The sequence below is a fragment of the Alosa sapidissima genome, chromosome 3 (assembly GCF_018492685.1).
Source record: "Alosa sapidissima isolate fAloSap1 chromosome 3, fAloSap1.pri, whole genome shotgun sequence".
Classification (NCBI taxonomy): Eukaryota; Metazoa; Chordata; class Actinopteri; order Clupeiformes; family Clupeidae; genus Alosa; species Alosa sapidissima.
In genome coordinates, this window is record NC_055959.1 from 24403235 (window position 1) to 24416552 (window position 13318).

The following is a 13318-nucleotide window of genomic DNA, read 5'->3' on the forward strand; positions in this document are numbered from 1 at the left end:
TCTCACTTAACTTCCCAGAGCTTAGACTTAGTGAATTGACCAGAGCAGATGAAACTGAAGCAGACAAAGATCTCCGTCACACGGCTGTCAGGATATGACTAATTTGGATAACTAGTCTCACGCTAAGATTACCATAAGATCCATCACGCTTCCTGAGGTCATTAATGTAGGCTTAAGCAGATACGCTTCATTTAAGTAAATTAGTAACAGTGTTGTAATTTCCAAGCCACAGGAAGATTTCTAGACAGCTCCTTGTGGTTCCAGACAGGCCCATCTGCTTACAGTGCCACCATGTGGCCGACAGTCTGCTGCATCAGGACAGCTCATGAGTCATGTGAACTTTTACCTCAGGGGACGCGGGTGCAGGAGAAGACAAAAGGGCATCTACGTCACAGGCAAGTGGCTCCCGGCACACAGGACAAACCACTGCCAGCTCCTACAAGAGCAATGAGAGAGGAAGACAGAGAGAGTATTATTTGCATATATATACACGTATAAGAGAGACAGACATTATGTGAAGTGATAAAGTGATGAAGTGTTAAGGAATGTTTTGGTGCAGCAAAAGGTTGTTGGCAGTAGGGGCATACAGGAAAACTGATCTCTGTATAAACCATCTGTATTTGGTTGACCCCAAACACCATCTTTGTGTAAATGCTTTACTTTGACTAACAAGTAATTTCAGGTATGTGTGACCTGGGTCAGAACCGACGACTCACTCTCTTGTGACACTGTGTGCGAGTGCACTCATTTTTAAAGGTGACAGAGAATCAAAAAACTTTTACCTAGTCTTTGGTGAATAACGGTAGGATACCCGCATTCAAGAACATACGAAAAGAGCTAGATATTTTGAACATCTCCGTTTCATAGAAACTCCTCTTTTAGAAATGTTCGCCAGAAATTGGGCCAATCTGAACAACGGATACATATTACGTAAAATGTCTCTCACTGCCCCCCCCACTCTCATTCTATTTCCTCCTTTGCACACACCCGCCCTCCCAACCCCATATACGGCAAGCAGATTGCAGCAGTGTTCACAAAGTTCCGAGGTGTGCCCTTTCAGGCCGTGCAAGCGGTTTGCAAACCTTTCATTCCCACTACATTAAGATAGGGCATACTGAAACTTTGTACAGATGTATTTGTACATCTGTATGGAATTGTATAAAGTGCACTGGTTGTATTTCAGCAGCATACTACATTTTCTCTATCTATGGGCATGCGAACACAGTTTCCACATAAGCACCTGGTGAGTGAGGAGTGGACAGTGGTCAATCTAATTTCAACACCTAGCCTACACTAAGAAGGTTGGTCTAAAGTGATTGCATTGGCGGTCTTACAGTAGCAATATATAGTAAGCTTTTATTGGGTGAGAGAGTTCAATGATGGTGTATGTAGTGCCCTTCTTGTTTGTGTGTCACTCCCAGCTCGTCAAATGTGGAGGCATGGTTAGAACCCTTGGCCTCAAACTTCGACGCACGGATTACCCCCTTGGCCAAGCTTTAGCTGAATCAGTTGTTGCCAAGTTGTTGCCATGCTCACGTTAAGATGATGGCACGTCGGCATCTCTGCCTTTAGTTTGTGAATACGTTTCGCCTGGTGTGAAAACATGAAAGTAGCCTACCTAGCGGTCTCGAGACATTGGTAATGGAAACCATTTGTAACGTTTTGCCCAATATTGTCCAACTTTTGTCCTAAGACTCTACAAACACGTTTTGTTTTTTAACACAAAACATATAGGCTAAGCATCAGCCTTAAAGCGAGCCGCCTCTGTCTATTTAGATGCTCATATTATTACAAATAGGCCTAGTTGAAACTGTTGTATTTTCCTTCTGCTCGAACAGTAGGCTACAGTCAGCCAAAGACCCAAACAGCCTCTAGGCATATTCATTAGCCTAGAGCAGTGGTTCTTAAACTTTTTGTCTGGCGACCCCCCAAAAAACATGGGCCAAGTCTCGCGACCCCCTTCTCTCTAACCGGTGGAATTTGGTTTCGAAATGTTGTGAGATGGCCATTGGAAGCAGAGCCAGAAAATGTGTTCTCTCATAGGTAGGCTATGTCAACATCAAAGCATTATGTCTATGGCAGCCTTTGACTAAAAACCTTTACCAAAATGTCTTTAATCCAGACAAATCAAATAATTTCGCGACCCCTCCAATATTTTTGGCGACCCCCAGTTTGAGAACCACTGGCTTAGAGTATAAGGCTGAATCTGTGAATGGGCCATAGCTGTAAGAAGTTGGTTTGTCCGTGTTCCGAAGCTAGCAAAGTTACATTCTTTTCAGTGGCAGCAAAAGCACCCAATCAGCGTCAAGTGCTTGCATTTTGTAATCGAGTTGCCAGTTAAGCCCAAAAGGACGCCAAATAGGTGCAAAACCACCCATTGAAAATCCCCCACCCTAACATAGCTTTCTGTCAGAGGTTTTTAGGAAGCTTCTAAGGCATTACAGACCCACCCAAAACGTTGTTGTCTATATGTCACATCACAGAACAAGGATAAATACCCCGTTCAAAATATTCTATGTCACCGTTAGCTTCGAAAACTAGATTTGTAAAGAAAATAAAGTTGGATATCCCCTCCGCAAGACCATGGCAACAATTTCAGAAGACCTTTCTAGACTCGTCACCTCTCACCTCCCCATCCATCCTCCCCCGACTCTTGTCCTCCTCGATCTCCCTCTCCCTCTCTCTCAGCTCCATCTCCGAGTGGCTGACGTAGCGGCCCAGGCAGTGCGAGTGGAAGTAGTGATAGCAGGAGGTCTTAGTAAACGCCTCTCCATCCTGTCGCCCAAACACACGTGATGCTGATTAGATGCAGAGCGAGGGCATACACATGTATTATCAGGAGCAGGGCGAGGGCATACACATGTATTATCAGGAGCAGGGCTGAGTGTAAGTAAGTAAGTAAGTAAGTAATTTTAATTTATATAGCATGTGTGGGGTAGTGGAGAGAGAAGAATAATGTAATCATAACACCGGACCTTAAATCCATAAAGACAGATGACACAGTTCCCATGGGGAATATTACTCTCAGTCAGGATCTCTTTGGCCTTCTGTGGGGTGAGAGAAGAAGACAGTGGGCCTTTAAGTCCTAGTGGGAGAATCTAAGGACAGACTAAATGTAGGGCTGATGAAGGCCCAGGGACACCAGTGGGAAAGTATGGGGAAAGGCAATTGGACAGACATTTGGGAGAGGACTGACCTCGATGACCTGGTACAGCACTGGTGCTCCTGGGCAGGATTCTGCCTCCATCTGCAGACATCTCTGAACACTGAGATGACCACAGAGGAAGACACATAGGCCATAAGTCACTTTGCTGCTTTGTCAAGGACACACTCATTTTTACTTTTTGGATATCACAGATTTTTAGTCAGGTGTTTTTGAAGAATGAAATTCACCTGAGCAGTTTGTCATCTGACAGTCCTCGAGGGTTGTGTATGCTTATGACTGGAGGAATGTAAGGGTACTGCAAAAGAGAGATGAACAGTTATCAGCAAAAGATTCTGATATAAACCAAACGGATAAAACACCTCACAACTGATAAGTAGGCCAAACAAAGACAGATGTCAAGAGAAATAGAGAGAGTAAATTAAATGGGGAAATAAAACATATTTGATAACCTTCACAACCTTTTGATGCTAGTACATAAGAATGCAAAGACTAGAATGAAAATAAATTACTAGTTGTGAATTTGTGCACAGACAGACCAAGACATAGAGGGACTGAGGAATGCACACAGTGGTAAAATAAGCGAGCAGGATACCTGAGGAGCGAGAGTGAGGGTAAGTGTGAGGCGAACAAACTGAGAGAGAACATCCTCTGCAGTTGAAGGGTAGAGGACCAAACTCACCTCCCACCCTCTAACAAAGACAGAAAGATGCAGCACATTAGAGACACACAAACACAAACAGTACTAGGGGTGTAACGTGAGAGAAAGTGGAATAGAAAATTAAACCACATATTGGAATACTGGACATAATGCTCTCCCTTGATACGCATCATTGTAAATAAACTCTGTTCCTGATTTTTACTATTGGTCTGACTGAGTCTCTATTTCATCTGTGGTATCAAAATGACCATCTAACGGTACACAAAAACCACGATTCGGTGTGTACCTTGCTTTTAAAAAGTCACGGTTCAGCTCATTTTCGGTACAATAAGCCTGGAGGTGCATCTAGCCTAACATTCACTGACAATATTGCTCATTTGCAACAGGAATAGTATTTTGAAAATGTGTCAAATGCTTTTTGATTAAGAATATGTGTACCTTGACCTTACACCCCTAAACAGTACATACATGTGGTCTAGACACTAGAAGACTATTTGATTTGATTATTTTCTGAATTCATTTAGACAAAAGGCAAGTAAATGATTAGCCTAATCATGCAAGTGAGTATAGCAATGGTCATAATTCAAACAACACCACACCAATGTATATTGTGCAATTCTTTTTTTAATCTCACCCCTTCTTTCGCTGGGTAACTTTCAGCTCATCAAGATAGATTGACTGCAAAACTTCAATCTCAGAATGAACACTGAAACAGAAAGAAATAGATTCGGTTCAGACGATTAACCTGGCTGTCAATAGCTCAGGCAGCGCTAATAACATGCCTTTCATACAGAATGGCAACAGAGTAACAAAAGCGATGGCTTCAGCGAATTTTAACAAAGTAACTGCATGGCTGCAGAGCTGGCACAGTTACACTGTTACATTGCATGTCTCCGCAGTGACTCAATCTATTCAGCCACCAATTACAGACGGACTAGCTAAGACATGTTTGTTTACCAAGACATTTGATTTGTTGATTGACAGTCCAGTGTCCAACTTATCAATCCATCCTGCATCAGTCAACGCTCAAGTATGTTGCTTCATAAAATAGACTACAGATAATGCTTCTTCGCACTTTTATAACGTTAAAGGCTGTCCGATGCGATGTATCAATCATGTCATGATCACTTATATGACCAACGTTACTCCGACCTGAACAAATGCCTACGTTACGTCCATTTCCTAAACAGACAGTTCGGTAGCAAAGCATGCTACATGCAAAAGGATAGGTTTAGGTCTACTGACGTTAAGCTAATGTGAGCCCAGTTGGCTTCATTTTAATAATACATATGATTTAACATTATTGACCCGACTTTGGCCTCATACTATTCGGATAACTAATTTTCTCGAGAACATCGGCCTTTCATACTCGTGACACTTCTTTGTAACGGTGTTAACACAATCACAAGCTAGCACTATATGTTAAATAACATTACATAATGACACCAGTCAACAACAGTCATAGCTAACCATGCCTCAAGTTATAGCTAGCTATTCAGTGAACTTTGCTAACTGGCTAGCTATCTGACGGCAGTTCACAGGTCAACCAGAGCTAAAACGATTGTCACAAATGGTTAGCACATGTGATCAGTCATCACACATGGACACTCATGTTGTTGCTACTATGATAGATGCACGAACGTGATATTACCGTCCTGAAAAACTACTCACTCGTTTTCAGCAGCCATCTTTCTTGAATGGTAGGCTTGCTAGCTACCTTACTAGCTCGTTGCAAGCCAACCCAGCAAGCAGCTGTCACAAGCTACTACTACAACTGTTAAAACAGCACACTCTTGTGTTACAACAAGAGAAGACAGTGTAGGAAACGCACAGATATGGAACCAACATTCACGAGAGGTGGCCTGGGACAGCTTTTGCCATGACATCATTATCAGAAGACACTATCTCTATGAATTCTAAACGTGAATGGCTACTAATTCATGGGTTTCATCAGGTCCCTTTCCACAGGTGTATAAAATCAAGCATCTTGATTATCAATGCAGACTGCATGGTGCTTGATTAATACACATGTGGAAAGGGACCTGATGAAACCCATGAATAGATAAGCTACAGACGTAGGCCTACTGTATCTATGTAATGCTAGCCTACATCTTATGCTTTTTGTAGGTTATTTGTAAGTCCCAAATGTATGCCAAAATCGTGGCATATGGAAACATTAGGCCACTTTTTTAGCCTACCCCATAGCTGTACGCCTACCTAGACGATTACTAGGTGTAGCCTACACGTTTAGAAACTAGCCTGTAACGCACAGCGGTATAAAATATGACCGCACATTCCTGCATATTCTCTCCGCAAAAATAAATCACGTTTGTCAATTTGTCTGCATCTCCTACTCTATCCCCTACTTTTGTGTATGTAAATAAGTGTGTGCGTATGTGTGTGTGTGTGTGTCTACTTGCCTGTGTGTGTGTGTGTTTTTATGTGTGTGTGTGTGTGTGTGTGTGTGTGTGCGTGCGTGCGTGCGTTCATGTGTGTGTTTATGTGTGTATGCATGTGTGTGTATGCATGTGTGTGTGTGTGTGTGCATTCATTTTTAACTATACCTAAAAAATGTGTTGACATGGACCCTGGAGACCAACATACAAGAATAATTTGGTCATCCTAGGCCCTATGGTTCTCAAAATATTCACAGAAAACTGTGTCTGGCCATCTATGAATTCCAGGAATTCCATGAAACTTGCATGCATTCAGAGGTTGTCACAATGATTCTACTCTTCAAATTTCATGCCGTTTTGAACACGTCAGCCTAAGACACCTGCGATTACAATGCCTCGTTTTTGCTTTTTCGTTTTTAACTAGGTGACCTCAGATGAGTGGATATGTGGTGATATGGGATGAGTTGGCATGGCCTCTTGAGACCAACACACGAAAAAAGTTGATCATCCTAGGCCCTACTGTTCTCGATATATTCACAGAAAACTGTGTCCGGCCTACCCTCATTTCCGGGGGCCCAGTGCGGCGAGTGGGCAACGGATCAAATCGCAAAGAAACAATTCTGACTAAACCTATCCCATGTCCCATCTATCCCATGATATAGGCTATACATAGGTTTCTCTCAAACAGGAGGTAAGGAATCCATTATGAAGAAGCTTTTATCTCTTCATGCCTGTTCAGCTGTTTTAACAGCCATAACCAAACATCTAGGCTATTATTAACGGGCTCAGCTGCCAGGCTTCTAAGTTTCAAGATTTCAAAATTACAATATATTTCAAGGTTTTATAAAATAGCCTAGTTATAGCCTTGGGGACAAATTGAGAAGTAACTAATTCTATTTTAAGGAAACCATAAAGATATCAATCAAAAATAAATACCGGAGTGTCCCCAGTTTGTCACAGAACAGAAAAGGATGGCATTACCTACTCAACTTCTACTATTAAATCTGAATTTTAAGTGTATTAAATCAGGGTTCAAAATCATGAAAAAAAAGTACAATGATATAATCTGCTCTAAAATGCTGTGCATGGGCAGGATCACTGACTATGCTGATGCTGTGCTGTGCATGTGGGGCAAGGGTGCTGCCCCTCTCACAGTTCAAATACACGTTTAGAATTCATAGAAGGATCACTGACTATGCTGATGCTCTGCTGTGCATGTGGGGCAAAGGTGCTGCCCCCCTCACCAGTCCTACCGAGTAGTTAAAATACACGTTTAGAATTCATAGAGATAGTGAGTGTATTCTGATAATCCATGGCTGATGCCACGGTGGCGACCGTGGTCATGGGACAACTCATTGTGCTTAATAAAGGAAACCCTATTCGAAATTTGTTATAAGCTGACATTATATAAACATGTTAAAGTTGTCATTAGTTGTTATTATCATTATCATCATTAAGAAAGTTGTGTATTTGTGTGTAAGTCTAGTGACCAGACACGGAAGTGGTCTTAATGCTACGGTGCCATTCGAAATACATTGGGGTCATTGCTGATAGGGCGAAAACATTCAGTTCCTCAATCCAGGGTTCTTTTGAGATCAGTGTTCTTTAGACCTTTTCAGTTGTAGGATTAGCGAAAAGCACTCTGTGTATGGCAGCCAACATGAGTGTGCTGAAACTTTCTGTCACTTGCCCACCCACACCAGAGCTGAACATTTTAAAATGACAAGCATGTGATAAACAATGGATTATTGAGAGGCGGCAGATTTCTGGCGGCAGCACAGACGTTGTTGTGTAGAGTTGTATTGAAAACAATGGAATCTGATGTAATTGATAGTCAAAAGTGGACTGCCCTACACTTATTTTGGTGCCTAGATGCAGAGGCCTTAACTCACTCAGAAGTTGAATACTCCTACCACATATTTGTTCCACCTATTCACTAAACCAGCTGATCCTAATTACCAGAGGTGGAAAAAGTACGAAAATATTGTACTCAAGTAAAAGTACCAACACCTTGAAGAAATATTACTCAAGTACAAGTTAAAATACCGATCTGAAAATGTACTTAAGTAAAAGTAAAAAGTAGTTCATTTAAAATGTGCTTTAAGTAAAAGTTACTTAGTTACTTTTTTTTTTGGGGGGGGGGGGGGGTACCAGAACAACCAGTTTTACCAGAGACTTTCTAATGAGGAGATACAGCACTCAAAAAATCCTCCATAGTAATGCATGGGGTTAGTCAGTTGTCTACAAATATCACAACCCTTCCGCGGCAAAACGTTGACATATGAATACATTGAGCCAATCATGTGGTGTGTTGTAAAATACATTGAGCCAATAATGTGGTGTGCTGTGAAGACATCGTGCCAATCATCTGTTGTGATCTCGCTGCTGGAGCAAGATTGGTGTCGTCAAGCCTTACGCACACGCATTTCTGCCGAAATAGATGCACGATAAGTGCCCAAAAAGTGTTGCAATATGGCCGCCGAGTGGAGGTACTTGCCTGAAAAGGACTTTGGTCCTAGCTCGAGTTGCTGCAGCCAGCAGCTAAGGCAGCCATGTTCATGCTCCCAGTGTGTAGCGCTGTAGCTGCAGCAACTCGAGCTAGGTAAAACCGATTGTATCAGTTTTGTTCATACCGACAGTACTCGGTGACGTTGAGAAATGGAGATCTATGTGAAAAATCACCGGAGTTCTCCTTTAAGAGCAGTAGTTGATTAAAGTTAGTTGCACTCATCCTTGCGTCGCTTTGCAGTGAACAGTAATCCAGCACAACTGAAAAACCCCTCACAGGCAGCTGAGGCAGGCAGGCCAATGTTGAGTTGCAGAGAGTTTTTTTTATATTTGGAAACGAGCAGAAGGTTCAGCAGATTAAAGGGCGTCAAACTGGGGGGGAGAGTGGGAAGTATAGGGCCCCAATGGAGGAGAGGGCCCTTGAAAAGTGGAATACGGGGGGTACAACATTTTGACCATTGGTCAATTCCAAGGACCAAGTCAATTCCAAGAGCCAAGGACCACTCGGAGAAAGCTCCAGAAAGACTTGAAGGCAGCCAATTCAATTAAACAGTTCTGGAAGTAACTAAAGATCAGGATTCACAAGAGGGACCCCTGGAATCTGTTTAGAACAATGGGCCAAAATCACACCTGATACTGTGACTAATACGTTTTGTCATACAGGAAATGTCTTGAAGCTGTCTTTACAAACGCAAAGGCTTTTCCACAAAGTATTGAAGAAATTTCAGTAGGCACGTTCAATACTTTTTTCCTGTGTCATTCCACTTTAATGCACATAACTCTTATGTTTGGATTTTTTATATGTGTGTTAAAATAATGTGTGGTTAAAATTTCGAATAGACTCACTGGACGTTTAAGCTAATTACTGAAAAAAAAAAAAAAAAAAAAAAAAAAAAAATATATATATATATATATATATATATATATATATATATATATATATATATATATATATATATGTCCACCATATATTTATTTTACCTGAATATTTTAACTTCATAAATGTCAAAATGAATGTCAGACGAAATTTAAAGTTTGACTGACTGGATTTTGTATACAAAACATAGTGAAAACTGTCTAAGGTCACTCTCACTCTCCCTTAAAGAGCTAAATGGTTTAGTCCGCCTGCACGATTCATAAGGTAGTCTATCTTTTGTTTATTTAGTTGAGCATGCTAGTAGTGGACCGCTAATTGTTGTGCTGCTGGTGCAATGTCTTTCTCCAAGAAAGCCAAGTCAGGTTACTAAAAAGAGAGACATCAAAATGAGGGGAAACAACTGCTAATAAACTTATTTCCAAAGAGAGGTGAGCACGAACGTCAAAACACGAAATCCCATGGTGTTTGCTTGAATATCTCCGCTATCATTAGTGCTAAAACGAACTGAGACAACCCATTGAAATAGCGGAAAATACACTTTCATAGGTTAGGCTACACATGTAATCTGATGCATCTGGTGATCCAGCTCCATCACTTTCAGAAAGACTGCATGGCGCCAGCTTGATCCTGTTGTAGGCTACATGCTGATCATTATCACTAGGCTAGTGGTTTAGGGAGCGATTTCTTTTCTCTCCCTTTCTGTTTTCTTTAGTCTTAACTTTAGTAACGGATGGGATTTTTTATGTAGCGAAGTACAATACTTCACTCAAAATGTAATCAAGTAAAATGTAAAATACCGATTTTATAAACTACTTAAAAAATACAAAATACACAGAAAAACTACTCAATACAGTAACGTGAGTAAATGTATTTCGTTACTTTCCACCTCTGCTAATTACCACACACAGGAAGAAGGAATACATGACAGAACTTTTACTTGTTGGGGTTTCCCAGAGGAAAGAAAATGTTAAAATGAGAGCTCCTCTCTTTCTCAATTGTTTCTCCTAGACAATAATGAGATCACAGTGATATAAAAATGAGATTATTGCTTTTGTCTCCCGCTTCTCAGGTTTGTCTCTAGAGCAAAAGAGTTAAGTTATCTCAGTGTAGACTCCCTTTAATATACAAATGAGATCTCATCAATATTTTAAATAATGCTCAGTGTTGTCTAATTTATACATCTCATATTTTACTCAGGCTGATCCACCAGAGAGCTCTCTCTGTAAACTCATGCAATTATCATTTCAGATCTTTTTGGTAAATCTCAGATTAGGCTCCATCAGTTCTGTAAAAGAGATCTCTTCACAAGCTTGAACCGTTCTCATTCTAGTCATCTCAGTTTAGTCCTTTTTTGATTTACAAAAGAGATCTCAGCAAAGGCTTATACAATACTCAGACTTGCTCAATTTATATATCTCATATTTTACTCAGGCTTATCCATCAGAGAGCTCTCTAAGTGAACTAATGTAATGCTCATCCAGACCTATTTGTTTTATAAATTAGTCTGATCTGTAAGAGCTCTAGCTGTTGTACAACAATTCTCAAATATATATCACATATTTTTTTAAGTTCACATTTGCAAACAGTAGGCCTAACCCTGTGATGTGACCACCACACATGACGATGCTCTGACAGACCTCTGAAGTTCGCCTACAAAAAAAGCTACCATCTATGCCCATATAAGGAGATCACCTGTTAAATTCTCCCGCAGGGAGATTACGAAATCGGAGACGCAGACGTTTTCCTGAACGCACTTTTGTCTTCAACCTTCGAGTAGATATTATAATCAATGGTACGTGAAGCTTTTTTTTCACAATTTGCTTTTTGCTACCCCAGAGCTAACTTGCGACTTGTTAGCAAGTTAGAGAAATCAAGTTAGACTCCAGATGTCTATGATGGTCGGACGAGATAAACTCGCGTGCGGAAGACTCCAGAAAATGCAGTCTAGATTTGGCGCCCAGTGAAACCAAGTGAAACGGTGTGTGGGTATGAAGGATTGTGCAGAACTTGCCACCACGAAAACTCAGAGAAGGTACATTAACATTTTGGTAATTTGCTAACGTTCTTGCATATTTTTAGACTCAATATATCATTGAACAACCTGACGAAGCAGCACATAAAGTTAGCTAGCTAGTTAATGTTAGCTACTTGTAAGTTACATCACTGGCTGTGCCGCTTGTATATAAAGCTAACGTTAGACAATTTAACGTTGCTAGTGCTAGCTTACTTTGCCTTATATCGTAACACCCCCAATTATCACCACTTTTGTTCAGAAATTCTAAAACAACGATGTTTTTTAACACTTCAAAATAACATTTACTAAATGAACCTTACATTTTTCAGTAGCCATAGTTGTGTAGATTTGAACAAAATCTGGTTTGGTTCTTAACGGGAGCATTTACTGCCTGAAATATCCGATTTTGTTTACCACGCTCGGAGTTATAGTGCTGGCCTGATGGGTCGCCTATTTACACCGTTTCAACGGCACATAGACGGTTAGACCGAGAATTCTCGTCGTGAAATTAAAATTCCACTGGAGCTCCAAGCGGTTGTGTACACGCAGCCTTACAACACTGTTTACAGCTCCTCGAGTCACGGTAAAATGTCATTTTTGGTACATAGCTAATTTAGATACACGTATGTTGTGGGTGGTTGCGTTTCTATAGGAGTCCGCTGTCTTGGTTTGTATAGAAATGGATATTAAGTGACACATACACGCAAGACGGTGGAAATACGGGACCGACGGTAATAGGGGGAGTTACGATACAGCTTTAGTCTGTATGTTTTGAATGGTGTTAAGCCATGCTGTAGCCAAAATGCACGGAATTTTAAAATGTCTTTGGGATGTCAGTCAAGATGACGAAGCTAACGTTATTGCCACTGGTTTAAACTGGTTCCAGCTCAATTCCACTGAAAAGAGTCAGGCAGCTTCTTAAAAAAATGGAAGACTACCATCAGATCAAATGCTAGACCATCTGAACAAACAGCGTACCAAAATGGTAAGTATATTTTGCCCCACAATATGTTATCACTTTTGTTTAACCTGCTATAAATTACAGCATATTGTAACAGGAGTGAAAGGGCATTCTTGTAACCCAGGTAAACTAGGAAGTAGCGTTGCTGCGGTCGAGGGATCGAGAAATAGGCAAGTCAGCATCTGCAGTCATGAATAACTTGCCAGTCAACATTTCTTTTGCAATTAATAGAATCTGTAGCATGCAAATCAAACCAGCTATTAGCTAACTGAAATAAAACCATGATATATCTAGGTATGGTGAAGGGTATGTGATGGGCTATCTATCTATCTTTTAATTACAAAGGCCAAGGGAACTTTATCAGGATGCATAGTATCCTGAGTCCATTCAATAACTGGCCTTAAAAAATAAAAATCTGCCTGCCTCTATGGGATATTAACGTAGGGGGTTCCTTACTTATGCCCCCTGTATTTTAAGGAATAACATTTATTAATTTACGATACCTGGTTCATTCACAAAGAATATTGGTGTGTTTAAAGGTTGGATTTTTTCCTCATTTTTTAATTGAGGCATTAAGATCAATTTCCAACAGATGATTTATTGTATTCCTCTGGTTGTCTTAACTTATGCACAGTTGATGGTTTTATAAAGACACCCATACACCAATAAATAGTTCATGTAGACCAGGGGTCTCCAACCTTTTTGGGAATGAGGGCTACCTGAAGACCCAAAATCATA

The 13318-nt window shown here is 40.7% G+C and overlaps 1 protein-coding gene across 3 annotated transcripts in view; it reads right to left on the reverse strand.

Annotated features, from left to right (window-relative positions):
• rnf25 (ring finger protein 25) overlaps positions 1–5740 on the reverse strand; it is a 26200-nt gene extending 20460 nt beyond the window's left edge. For 2 of the 3 annotated variants that reach the window (XM_042084933.1, XM_042084932.1), the window contains exons 1-8: positions 4782–4804; positions 4459–4530; positions 3759–3855; positions 3394–3461; positions 3197–3266; positions 2976–3047; positions 2629–2775; positions 347–436 (exon numbers count right to left, since the gene is read on the reverse strand). In XM_042084933.1, the coding sequence (XP_041940867.1) occupies positions 347–436; positions 2629–2775; positions 2976–3047; positions 3197–3266; positions 3394–3461; positions 3759–3855; positions 4459–4530; positions 4782–4789 (624 nt within the window). In that variant the 5' untranslated portion in view covers positions 4790–4804. Of the gene's footprint in view, positions 1–346; positions 437–2628; positions 2776–2975; positions 3048–3196; positions 3267–3393; positions 3462–3758; positions 3856–4458; positions 4531–4781; positions 4805–5495 lie in introns of those variants that run through there. The other variant, XM_042084934.1, reaches the window with a different exon arrangement.
• Between the last annotated feature and the right edge of the window lie 7578 nt (positions 5741–13318).